The sequence below is a fragment of the Perissodus microlepis genome, chromosome 18 (assembly GCF_051167445.1).
Source record: "Perissodus microlepis isolate ML-2025 ecotype Zambia chromosome 18, ASM5116744v1, whole genome shotgun sequence".
NCBI lineage: Eukaryota > Metazoa > Chordata > Actinopteri > Cichliformes > Cichlidae > Perissodus > Perissodus microlepis.
The window spans coordinates 36,477,646-36,489,177 of NC_140478.1; the positions used below are offsets into that span (position 1 = coordinate 36,477,646).

General features: G+C 40.7%; 1 protein-coding gene and 1 pseudogene across 1 annotated transcript; one reads left to right on the forward strand and one right to left on the reverse strand.

Moving 5' to 3' along the window:
* Window positions 1–4,034: 4,034 nt before the first annotated feature.
* LOC146368893 (uncharacterized) lies at window positions 4,035–5,362 on the forward strand (annotated as a pseudogene).
* Window positions 5,363–6,430: 1,068 nt separating this feature from the next.
* On the reverse strand, window positions 6,431–8,823 carry LOC146368894 (tripartite motif-containing protein 16-like). Its single transcript, XM_084911346.1, has one exon. It carries the CDS (start codon window positions 8,565–8,567, stop codon window positions 6,900–6,902), a length of 1,668 nt encoding a protein of 555 aa, XP_084767472.1. The 5' UTR covers window positions 8,568–8,823; the 3' UTR covers window positions 6,431–6,899.
* Between the last annotated feature and the right edge of the window lie 2,709 nt (window positions 8,824–11,532).

Below are 11,532 nucleotides of genomic sequence, written 5' to 3' on the forward strand. Positions count from 1 at the left end.
AAGATTCTGCAACATCAAACCCTCTGTCTGCTAATATTACATCCAGTTACAAGATGAGCTTCCCGACCCCCTGAACTACGGATGCCCTACATGACTGTTAGGACAACTTATGTATTGCAAGTATGCAGTACTAAGAATAACTTGATGTTTCTGACTTTGCATTATGAATTGTTTACCCACTGACAAACATTTCAAGTTCTACTAAATTAAAAAACAATTTGTGGTAACCTGATTATGATTCAAAAAGAATAATTAACAACACTTCTTGTAATGGTGTTAAAATCAGCCCAGCTTTTATTTTCATATGCAAAAAGTAAAAGAAAATCAGCCAACATACTGGACACACATAATTGTCAATATAATTGTTTATTGTTCAACACAATAAACAATTATACTGTCACCACGGTTACTGGTATTGAAAGCTTATTGATAATTTGTCCAAGTAAAGAATGCCCTCTCACAAATGTCATGTGACCACCTCATTGGCTTACAGAATCGTGATGTCACACACATTTAGAATCTTACCACCACTGTGATCCTTTGATCCTTTGATCCTAAAACCCTTAAATAGGGGTGAGACGCAAGAACTTTCAGTCCGTTATTCGCAGCATTTATGTGTGCAGCATTTAAACGTTCGCCAGAGAAGCCTTTTTTTTTGGATCCTTTTCAGAGTCACTGTTAACAGATTCCAACATGTCTCCAAGAAAACAGAAAAAAAGAGAAAACGTAAAGCCCAGCGCTCCTCTTTGCAATCGAGAAGACGATACTCAACTGCAGAAGATGTGCTCGGAAGAAATGCATGAGCAAAATCTCATGAGCAATCACAATACGCGACACCCGCCCCAGTCAGAGTACACCAGTTACATCTGGGAAAGTTTTTTTAAACAACGAGCGGAGATTATCAAACTGAGAGAGCACTGTGAGAGAAGGACCGCCGAAGTAGATAGACTGTTCAAACAGCTTCTTGATAAGGAGGATATTCAAAAGGAGAAAGAAATGGAACTCCTAGATATGCGGGGGAGGAACTTTGAGCTCCAAGCAAAGCTTAATAAAGTACAAGAAAAACCAACAGAAGAAATCCTCCAACAGAAGAAAAACGAGAAAGAGAGGGAAAAAAAGATTCAGGAGCTGCAAGTAAAGCTGGATGAAGCTCTGCAAAAAAATCAAGAACTCCTCCAAGAGAAGAAACAACTGGTCATAAAACTCCAAGGCACTGAGATAAATCAAAAAGTGCTGAAAGGAAGGGTTGAGTTTCTTCAAAAGAAAGCGCAACAGACCATGAAAAAGGAAGATATGGATTGCAAGCTTCAGGACAGCGAGAAACACAAGGAAGCCTTGCAAATAAAGCTTGATGAAGCTCTGCAAAAAAATCAAGAACTCCTCCAAGAAAAAGAACAAATGGACATAAAGCAGCGCAAACTGCAAGGCATGGAGGAAAAGCACAAAGGACTTCAGGCAAAGCTTGAAAAAACACTGAACAAAAATAAAGAGTTGCTTCAAGAAAAAAAGCAACTAGAAATTAAACAGAAAGAAACGGACTCCAAGCTTGAAGGCGTGGAGGAAAAATACACCGCGCTGAAAATAAAGCTTGATAAAACAGTGCAAAGAAATAAGGATTTCCTACAAGACAAAGAACAGCATGACACGAAACAGAAAGATCTGGATTGTGAGCTGCAGAACATCAAGAAACACAACCAAGGTTTGCAAGTAATGCTTGATGAAGCTCTGCAAAAAAATAAAGAAATCCTTGAAGAGAAAGAAAAACTGGACATAAACCAGAGAGGCATGCAGGAAAAATACGGAGCGCAGCAGGTAAAGCTTGATGAAACGCTGCACAAATATCAAGAGCTGCTTCAAGAAAAAGAACAACGGGAAATAAAGCAGAAAAAAGATAAACAAATTCTCCAGAACTTTGAGAGGAAAAACCAACAACTGCAAGACAGTTATAACAAACTGAACTCCAAAACAACTGAGCTGGAGGGGGAAAAGAAAAAAGTGCAAAAACAATGCTCAGAGATGCAGAGTAAGCTCAGTGACATGCTGAGAAAAAACACAGAACTGGAGAAACTTTCCAACAACTTGAAGTGCAAAAACACTGAGGTGCAGATGTTAAAGCAGCAACTAGAGAAAACAAGCAAAGACCTGCAGTGTACACTTCAAGAACTCGAGAGAAGTCAGCAGCTACAAGACGCACACAACAAATTACAACACAGTTATACAGAGATGCACGAGGCAAAGCTTATGCAGGAGGCCAAATGTAAAGAACTGAAAGAAAGGCTCGAAGAAAAACAAGCCAAATTAGAAGAAGTGGAGACAACATGCAGGAAACTCGAGAAGGAAAATACACAAACAATTGATGAGTTACGAACCCTCATCCTAGAGAAAAAAGTGCTCGTGGAAAAGATGATGGAAAAGAAGAAAAAACGCTTCCGCTTCTTCTGGAGAAAGAGCACTCCTGCTTTTTCTACTTTTTCTACTTTTCCTTCTGCTGATGTCACCCCGTCTTCCTCCTCCACCGTTGCATCGTAATTTTCACCTTAACTCCTAACACCTGTCCCATCTCCCCCCCCCCCACCCCCACCCCCCCTTTCTCTTTCACCCTCACCCCCCAACCAGTCCCGACAGTTGACTGCCCCCTCTAGAGCCTGGTTCTGTCATAGGTTTCTTCCTTTAAAGGGAGTTGTTCCTATCCACTGTCGCACCCAGTGCTTGCTCAGAGGGCATAGTTGGGGTTCTCTCTCCTCTATCTCTTTCCTCCTTTCTATCCCTTTCCTTTACCCTCTTCTTTACCCCCCACCCCTCCCCCCTTTTCTATTCCCCCGCTTTTCTATTTCCTTAATAATTTAATAATAAACACAATTGGCTACATTTTAAATGTGTCTGATCAACGTCTTCATTCAAGAATGAATTGTCTTTCTCACGGAGTCATGTGTATTTTGTGTTTTCCTCGGGCTGGTGATCCCCGCGGTCGTTCAGCCCCGGAGTCCAGAGTTTTAGTGTTTTAATCACATTTAGTGTTACATTTCAGATCACCACAATAGGATATCCATAATTTAGGATTCAGGCATTTGTTTTAGTTCAATATCGTAATCATTCTATGACTGAGTAGTTTACAGAACCTTCAGTCTGCAGCAATAACTTCTGTTGGAGCTATTTGTTCTTATTTTTTATTATTTTGAAATTAGTTAAAGTTTGTTGTTAGTTTACTTATATTTTGGGGTTTATTTACAAGTTTATTTGTAGGTTAATATTTCTTTCAATGTTTTGTTTGTTTGATGTTACCTTGTTAAATTAGTCAGTAAAAGCTGTAGGGCCATTTTGTTTCTATAAATAAAGAGACTGGTATAGGACCAGCATGCACTGGGGTGAGCCTATGGTTTTTTTACTAGAGCAGGAGAAGCAGCAGGAAGTAACTAAAAATGGATCTTGTTATTGCTTGCCAAACTGGATAAAATAAACCATAAAAACGCAACTTTAAAGTAGTTTGGACAGTGGACTTCTTTTGCCTGCGTACGAAATATTATCTCAGTGCAGCAGTGGCTTGTGGACTTTTAATTGTGGGATGTTTGGTTTGTCAAACAAAAGGAATTGCCACTACAAAAAGTAAAAAACCTGCCCGTGGACAAAGGAATAATCCTTCATTAATGGATATGTTGGATATATGGATTTCAAGGATCACCGTCGAACTCGAATAAAAGTTACTGGATCGTCTGTAAGTACTCCAGACGGATTTGATGTTGAAGCCTGGATCAACATGTCACTCGTTCATCAAAGCTGGTGAGTGACAATATTGTTTAAGCCGTAAAGGAAAACGGTGAAGCTATTGGAGTTTAAAGACATTATTTCACTACAAAGACTGATGAACTGAGTTTTGATGTACTAAATTTGTGCATAATAGGATCACTAATTGAAACATGCCAACGCCCTCTGTGGAAATGTTTGTTCACTGCAATCATGTTTGCGCTTTATGCTATGGATTCTCAGTGTGCTGTGCATCTTTATAATGTTTGACATAATCCAAGAGGACAATAAAAATGTCGGATATTAAGAGTAAACAAGAGAGTAAACAAGAGGATGACACTCAGATGCAAGCAGAGAAAAGAAGCATCAAATTTACGCCAAAAGGTTTGGATTTGTATATAAAGACATGCCAAGAAAAGCGGAGTTCAATGTGTAAGCAAGCATCTAAGTACATGGGGAAAATTTCTGCTTTAATGACCTCACATGAGAAGGTTAAGGAAGTGTCTTCGGAATTTGGGAAGTTTATTAAATGCTATCAAGATGCAAACGCTTTGCAAGAATCCTTTTTAAGTTTGCCACTGCCAGAAGATGAAGTGAAAAGGCAAAGCGCACATTTTCAGTCTAAGGTGACAGCATTCTCTGTTTTTATGGACAAAGTAAAGGTTTGGTTGCAGCAAGCAGGCGAGCCGTATACTGAACAAAGCAATACTGCTCTTAATGATCAAGCTGTTGAAAGTTTGGATGAAATAAATCCTGAAGACAGTGTCTCTAATATCTCAAGTGTAAAGCCACCTTCGAAAACATTGTCACAGCAAAGTCGAATTTCATCAACATCTTCCGCACGCATTAAAGCTGCGGCTGACAAGGCAGCGCTCATGGAGCGACTCGCTGCATTAAAGAAAAACATTCTATTGAAGCGCAAGAGGAAAAACTGAGAAAAGAAAAGGAGAAATTATCCTTGGAAACAGAGTTGGCAGCAACTAAGGCAAAGCTTCGTGTCTTAAAAATAAACTCAGTTTGTAGCTCTGAGCGTTCTGATGGAATGAACTCTTATTTTGAAAGAGGGCACGTACAAGAAGCGCCTAATTTAAATCCTTGTGCTGATACATTTGTTCCGGCAGAAAGAGATTACTCTGGTACAAATTCTGCATCTGAATCACAAGTAATCACACCTAGACAAAGTCAAAACCAACATCAGGTGGATGAGGTGATGGTAAAAGTTGATGATTCAGCTCAAGTGACGCAGCAAACACAGCCTCAGTCTCCTACTTTGACTGAGAATTGCACGAAGGAGATTGTCAATATTATGCAAAAACAAAATGACATCACTACTTTGCTTGTAAAACAAAACTTATCTTCTGTCCTTCCAGCTAGAAACATCCCTATGTTTGATGGAGACCCTTTACAGTACAGATCATTTATGAATGCCTTTGAAAATGGAGTGGAAGCTAAAACTGATAACTGGAGTGACTGTTTGCATTTTTTAGAGCAGTTCACTAGGGGGCAGCCTAAAGACTTGGTGCATAGTTGTCAGCATTTACCTCCTGAGCAGGGCTATTCCACAGCCAAATATCTTCTTGAAGAACATTTTGGGAACGGAAATAAAATTGCCTCTGCATAGATGGAGAGGATTGTGAGTTGGGCACCTATTAAAAGTGAGGATGTGAAAGGTCTACAGTCATTCTCTCTTTTTCTTCAAGGATGTTCGAATCTAACACAGCAAGTTGTTTATATGAAGGAGTTGGATTTGCCCTCAAATATGAGAATGATTGTTATGAAACTTCCATACAAATTGAGGGAAAAATGGAGAGTTGTTGCCTATGAACTGCAGGAACAAAATGGTCACAGAGCAGTGTTCACTGATCTGGTTGCCTTCATAATAAAACAGGTGAAAGTAGCATAAGATCCAGTGTTTGGCAACATCCAAGACTCACAATCTGGAAGCAGCTTTAAAGTTTCAAGTTCCACCAAGCAAAGAAAAAAGGGAAGTAGTTTTGCCACTAATGTCAGTACGGTTCCAGGAGTCGAAACTCAATCAACTGGAAGCAGAACAAATTCCACTGTTCTGCATAGTTGTTTGTTTTGTTCACACAGCAATCATTTACTAGAGAATTGTAAGCAGTTTAAAGCTAAAATGCATCGAGATAAGCTGACTTTTATCAAGGAAAGGGGAATTTGTTTTGGTTGTTTAAAAGTTGGTCACATAAGCAAAGACTGTAGGAGTCGTTTGAGACACAGCAGCTGAGCAAATGATCATTTCATGCTGAAGACATCCTCAGACAGAATTAAATACATACATAAACACAGCCTGGTGCCAATAACACAGCTAATGACACTGCTGTATCACTGGCTTTACTGATTAAAGACCATATCTGAAGGAAATCTTTGAACACAACAGAAAGTGACCTTTTAAACCTGCGACACTGATGCTGCATTCAAGGACCATTAAAAACATCTGAAAGGACTTAAGAACATCAAGAAAATGTGACTTGTTTCTCTGTAATGAAGCTGTTTTAGTGAAGAAAGTTGAAAGGTCACAGAGCGACTGCTGAATCTTCTGCTCTAAACATGAACTCTGAACTTTGTGATGCTTCAGGAGGAAAACTGCTTCAGTTATTCTCTCAGATTAGTTTCATATTTTCTGCATCAGATTTGAGTGAGATCCTGGAATGAAGACAGAAGAAAAGACTTTGTTCAAAGTTTGATTTATAGTCAAACCTTCCAGTTTATTCACACAATAAAACATCAACACAATATATGAATTCATTCATTAAAATCACAGTTTTTCCTCATTTGTTTGATGATTTTGACAAAAACAAACACAAACACACACACATGGTCTGCCATACTCATAAAGAGAAATGTTGACATTTTTCAATACAAATATTCCAGAAACATTTAGAGGATAGAGAAGTTTACATTTTCATGTGGAGAAATATTTTAGTAAATCAAAATGATGATGAGCAGTGATAGCCTCCATAAACAGTCACAGGAAAGATCTCCTTTAAAAACTCAGAAACATCAAGAGAACAACTAGAAGATGTGGAGGTACCACCCATAATGTTTGACTGACAGCTGATCTCTGTGCAGAAATGATGGAGAGAAAATAAAATGAAACTAAAATACAGATTTAAACCCACAATATGAAAGACTTCAGTCTATTTCACTTTAATCAACTCAGCGGTGGCTCCATAATAATAAGGCAAAAGTCCAGCATAGAGCGGCTGAGTGAATGTGGTCTGGACTCTGTGGAGGAGAGTCATGGTTTCAGAGACGCTGTAGAAGGACAAAATACCTGCTCTGTGATCCAGGTACACTCCTACTCTGGAGGAACGAGGACCTGAGAAGGGAGTTTCAATGTTGTTGTACCGAAATGTATAACTGTTGTTGTAAAAATTTAATGACCAAGATTTGTCATTCCATCCAAATAAACATTCATTACCCCCTCCTTTTCTGCTGATATTCTTGTATGCAACTGCCACACGAACTCCTTCCCCTCTCCACTCCACCTCCCAGTAACAACGTCCAGTCAGACTCTCTCTACTCAGGACCTGCCACCTGTCAGTGAATCTGTCTGGATGATCAGAATAAGACTGTTGTTGATTCATTAATGTTGCTTTTCTGTTCCCCTCTGATAATAACAGCTGTTTGTGTGCTGTGTTTGGATCCAGTGTGATTTCACATGAATATTTTAAGAATCCAGCTCTGGTCTTTGGCTCTGCTGGTGGATCTGACAGTAAAACATCCACTTCAGTGACTGTCAGTGAGATGTTTGTCCATTCCTCTCTCAGAATGTCCTGTAGTTTATCTCTGACCTCTGACACAGCTGCTGTCACATCCTCAAAGTAGCTCAGAGGACGGATATTGATGCTGGATGAGTCTGTAGACTCACTGAGTGCTGACAGTGAGGGGTAGTTGTGTAGAAACTGGATGTGATCCTCTGTGTGTGAGAGCTGCTTCAGCTCAGCATCTTTCCTCTTCAGCTCAGTGATCTCCTGCTCCAGCTTCTCCTGAAGCTCTTTGACTCGACTCACTTCAGTTTCCTGCTGGGATCTGATCTGCTGTTTCACATCAGAGCTTCTTTTCTGGATGAGATGGATCAGCTCAGTGAAGATCTTCTCACTGTGCTCCACTGTTTGATCAGCAGACTGATTGATGGCCTCCACCTCCTGTTGAAGCAGCTTCACATCTTTCTCTCTGTCCTGGATTCTCTGCTGGATGTTTTGTCGACTCACCTCCAGCTCTCTCTGCCTCTCAGTCCTTTCTGCTGCAGCTGAGACTGTGTCGTGGCCTTTATGTTCATCCACAGAGCAGAGATAACAGATACTCTGCTGATCAGTACGGCAGAACATCTTCATCACCTCATCATGACGAGAGCAGATGTTCTCCTGGAGCTTCTTGGAGGGCTCCACCAGCTTGTGTTTCTTTAATGGAGCCACATCATAATGAGTCTGAAGGTGTTTCTCACAGTAAGATGCCAGACAGACTAAACAGGACTTGAAGGCTTTCATTTTTCTTCCAGTGCAGAAATCACAGGCCACATCTTCAGGTCCAGCATAGCAGTGATCAGCAGGAGCAGCTTGGAGTCCAGTCTTCTTCAGCTCCTCCACTAAATCTGCTAACATGGTGTTTTTCTCCAGGACAGGCCTCGCTGTGAAAGTCTGTCTGCACTGAGGGCAGCTGTAGATTTTCTTCTTTTCCTCTTCATCCCAGAAGCTTTTAATACAGTTCATGCAGTAGCTGTGTCCACAGGGAATAGCCACCGGATCCTTCAGTAGATCCAAACAGACTGAACAGCAGAATTTTGTTTGGTCCATTTGATTCATGTGCTGTGCCGTTTCACCGTCTCTCAGTGACTGTCAGACAGTTTCACTTCCTCTGAACAGAAACAACCTCTGTGCTCTGAAGGGAAACAGATCTCTGCTCTTGTTCACCTCCTACAGGAAATGAGGCTCACCAGCAACTGCATTTACACCATGTTGTTTAGACCCATCCTGATACAGACACATCTGTGAAGGGAGGCACTAAAGAAATATTCTTACAGAGCGACCAAGAGCCAATCACATGATGCAGGGTGTGGTATGTTTGGTTACAGCATGCAGTAACAAGTCTGACCCAGATAAACTAGTTTAACTGGTTTAAACTGTTAAAATTAGTTTCAACTGGGTCAGCCCAGTTTAAGTTTTCTTGAGTTATGACAGTCAACACTCAGCAAGTTCATTTTATATTTCAAAAAGTTCAGCAAAGTTTAGGATGCTGTGATGAATAAAAATAAATAAAACTTTATATTTTGACATTTTCTAATCTTAGTTCATTCTCACACTTACAGAATGATGCATGGGAACAACTGACTCCACTAAATCAAACAGAAAATCGCAGATTGCTGGATCGAAGATGGCGCCGATGTGTATGTCTTGCCGTCTGTTCCTCCAAATTTCTGTTTTAATGTTTTTATTCTGCTATGATGTAGACTCCCTGCTGGTCTATGATCTTCGACTATCCCCCAATACGCCGGTGTGTAGACCGGGAAATGCACACAAAATACCGCCTCCGCTCCTGTCGTTGGTTCTTACTCACCTGCTCCGTGTACCTGTGCCGTCTCTGCGGAAGCGAGGTCGCCGTCGCGGCAAACGGAGTGGGAGATTAGTGAAACTGAAGGCCTGTCTGGCGTTTGGTTTTGCTGTCCCTGGCGTTGCCTGTCGCCCCCCTTTTCCCTGGCATCTTCGTAAGCCATCCTATACGTATCTGGTGCCGCTCGCTGGCTCTGAGCTGTTCCCGCCCGGCCACCCCCTGCCTCCCTGTCCATGGCAGCGCGGAGTGAATCTGCAAAACCTGCGTTATGTTGCACGAGCTTCTAAGTCTGGTGACTATTCAACTCCGGCCAAATTTGGCCTGGTAAACGCCGGTATCGAATAAGACTTTTATCCTTAAGGAATATTTTTTGTCACAGTACTTGGACTTTCTCTGCCTAACTGAGACGTGGATAACTGCTGGTGATTCCAGCGCCTTTGCAGAACTTTTGCTGCTATTTTAATGTTCCACGCAGATCTGGTCGAGGTGGAGGAGTAGCTACTATCTTCAGAGATCGCTACAAGTGTAAACAGCTTTCATTGGAATTTTATTTTTCCAGTTTTTAACTGTTACTGTTTGAAATAGAGATTGACAGACCACGTGACTTTCGTGCATTGCATGCCGGGTACGAGTGGCAACAACATCAAGACACTGCATCAAACACTAGCATTTCCAGCACCGGTAATCATTAATTCTGCGGTTTTAATCCCTACTTGCATTTTATTTACCCCCAAAACAGTTATGTACAAAACGACGAAGAACTCGGCAGGTCCGTACGAAGACAGACTTGACGAAAAGGCCAAAAAAAAAAAGTACGAGGAAAAAATCAAAGGAGTGAAAGGGTCAGACCCATACGAGCATACAGAGTGGAGTAAGCACGTTAGCGTGCTGCCCAACTTTCATCATGCACATATTTAATATTATATGATCCTGAGTGAAGTGTGAGTGCATACACTCACAAAATGTTTAGTAACTTTAGATCCCTGCAACAAGCCCAGGTCCAGTTTACTTTGGTGATTTGGACTATTCCATTTCACTGCTGTTGTTACATTTTTGTTCTTTATCTCCTGTACAGGCCAACACAATCTATTTGTTGTTTCAGGTTGTAGTGTTACACAACATTTTCAGATCTAATAGAAAAAAAGTGTTTTGTAATTCATTCATTTTTTCTTTATTTATAAATGGCATTATTGTTTCATTCTATTATAGAATCTTACAAGAAAGAGGCAAACTTGTATTCCATCATGCTTTATTAGCTGCTTCGGTGAAAAACAAATCAACAATGAGAAAAAAAACCAACATACTGGAAAACAGTTATTCATCACTTGCTTGCTTCAATACAACACTTGGGCACATATATGCAGACTTTTTGTGGCTGTTTTGATATCGCTCTCTCTCTTAACCGATCAAATCTCGCTGTGGTAGCAGCTTTACACTCGGTATGACCCAGGTTGATAGAGGGTGCCCAGTCTGGATCGCATTCCAGCATTTTGTAGGCTGATTTTTCTATAAAACACATCAAAAATTGGCAAAAATTAGCCCGCAAAGCCACAGCGAACAAAGCAGCAACGAATTCAATTCAAATCAATATAAGACTTATTTGTAACCTACATCAACAATGATGTTATGATAAATTACGTAATAACTACAACAGAAGACTTACCTTTGTGGAAATGCTTGGAGCAGACTAACATGTGAGCTGGAGTGTTCTGAAACGTTATATTTGGTCTGCAATCCAGGCCATCCGTCGCCTCTTTGTTACTTCGGAAACGTTAAACAATTTCTCTTCCACGACGTAATCCGATAACAACCGATCTCTTTACCGTCGGCTTCCCGTGGCTGTCATGCGACCAGCTATTGCAGTTAATAATACAACAGCTTTTTGTCATTTTTTGTGTTTCTTTTTATCGCTGTGTGACTGTTTTCATGTGAAAGCCTGCGTGCGCTAGTACCGCTTGCCACTCGTTCCCAGAATCCTTTGCGGTTTTGCCCCTGAATGACGTCACATTTTCAATCTCTATAGCCTGTTCTCCCCCTGTACTGTGCACAATAATATACAGGGCCCCAAAATTCAGTAAGGACTTTATAAAGGAATTTGCTGCATTTCTAACTGAAGTCACGATAAAATATGACTCCTTTCTTATTGTTGGGGATTTTAATATTCATGTGTGCTGTCCAGATAAGCCGATGGTTTAAGACTTTTTGAATCTTACTGATTCT

Excerpts from the sequence above, each read along its gene's own strand:
- LOC146368894 (XM_084911346.1), bottom strand. The coding sequence starts at position 8,567 with ATGAATCAAATGGACCAAACAAAATTCTGCTGTTCAGTCTGTTTGGAT.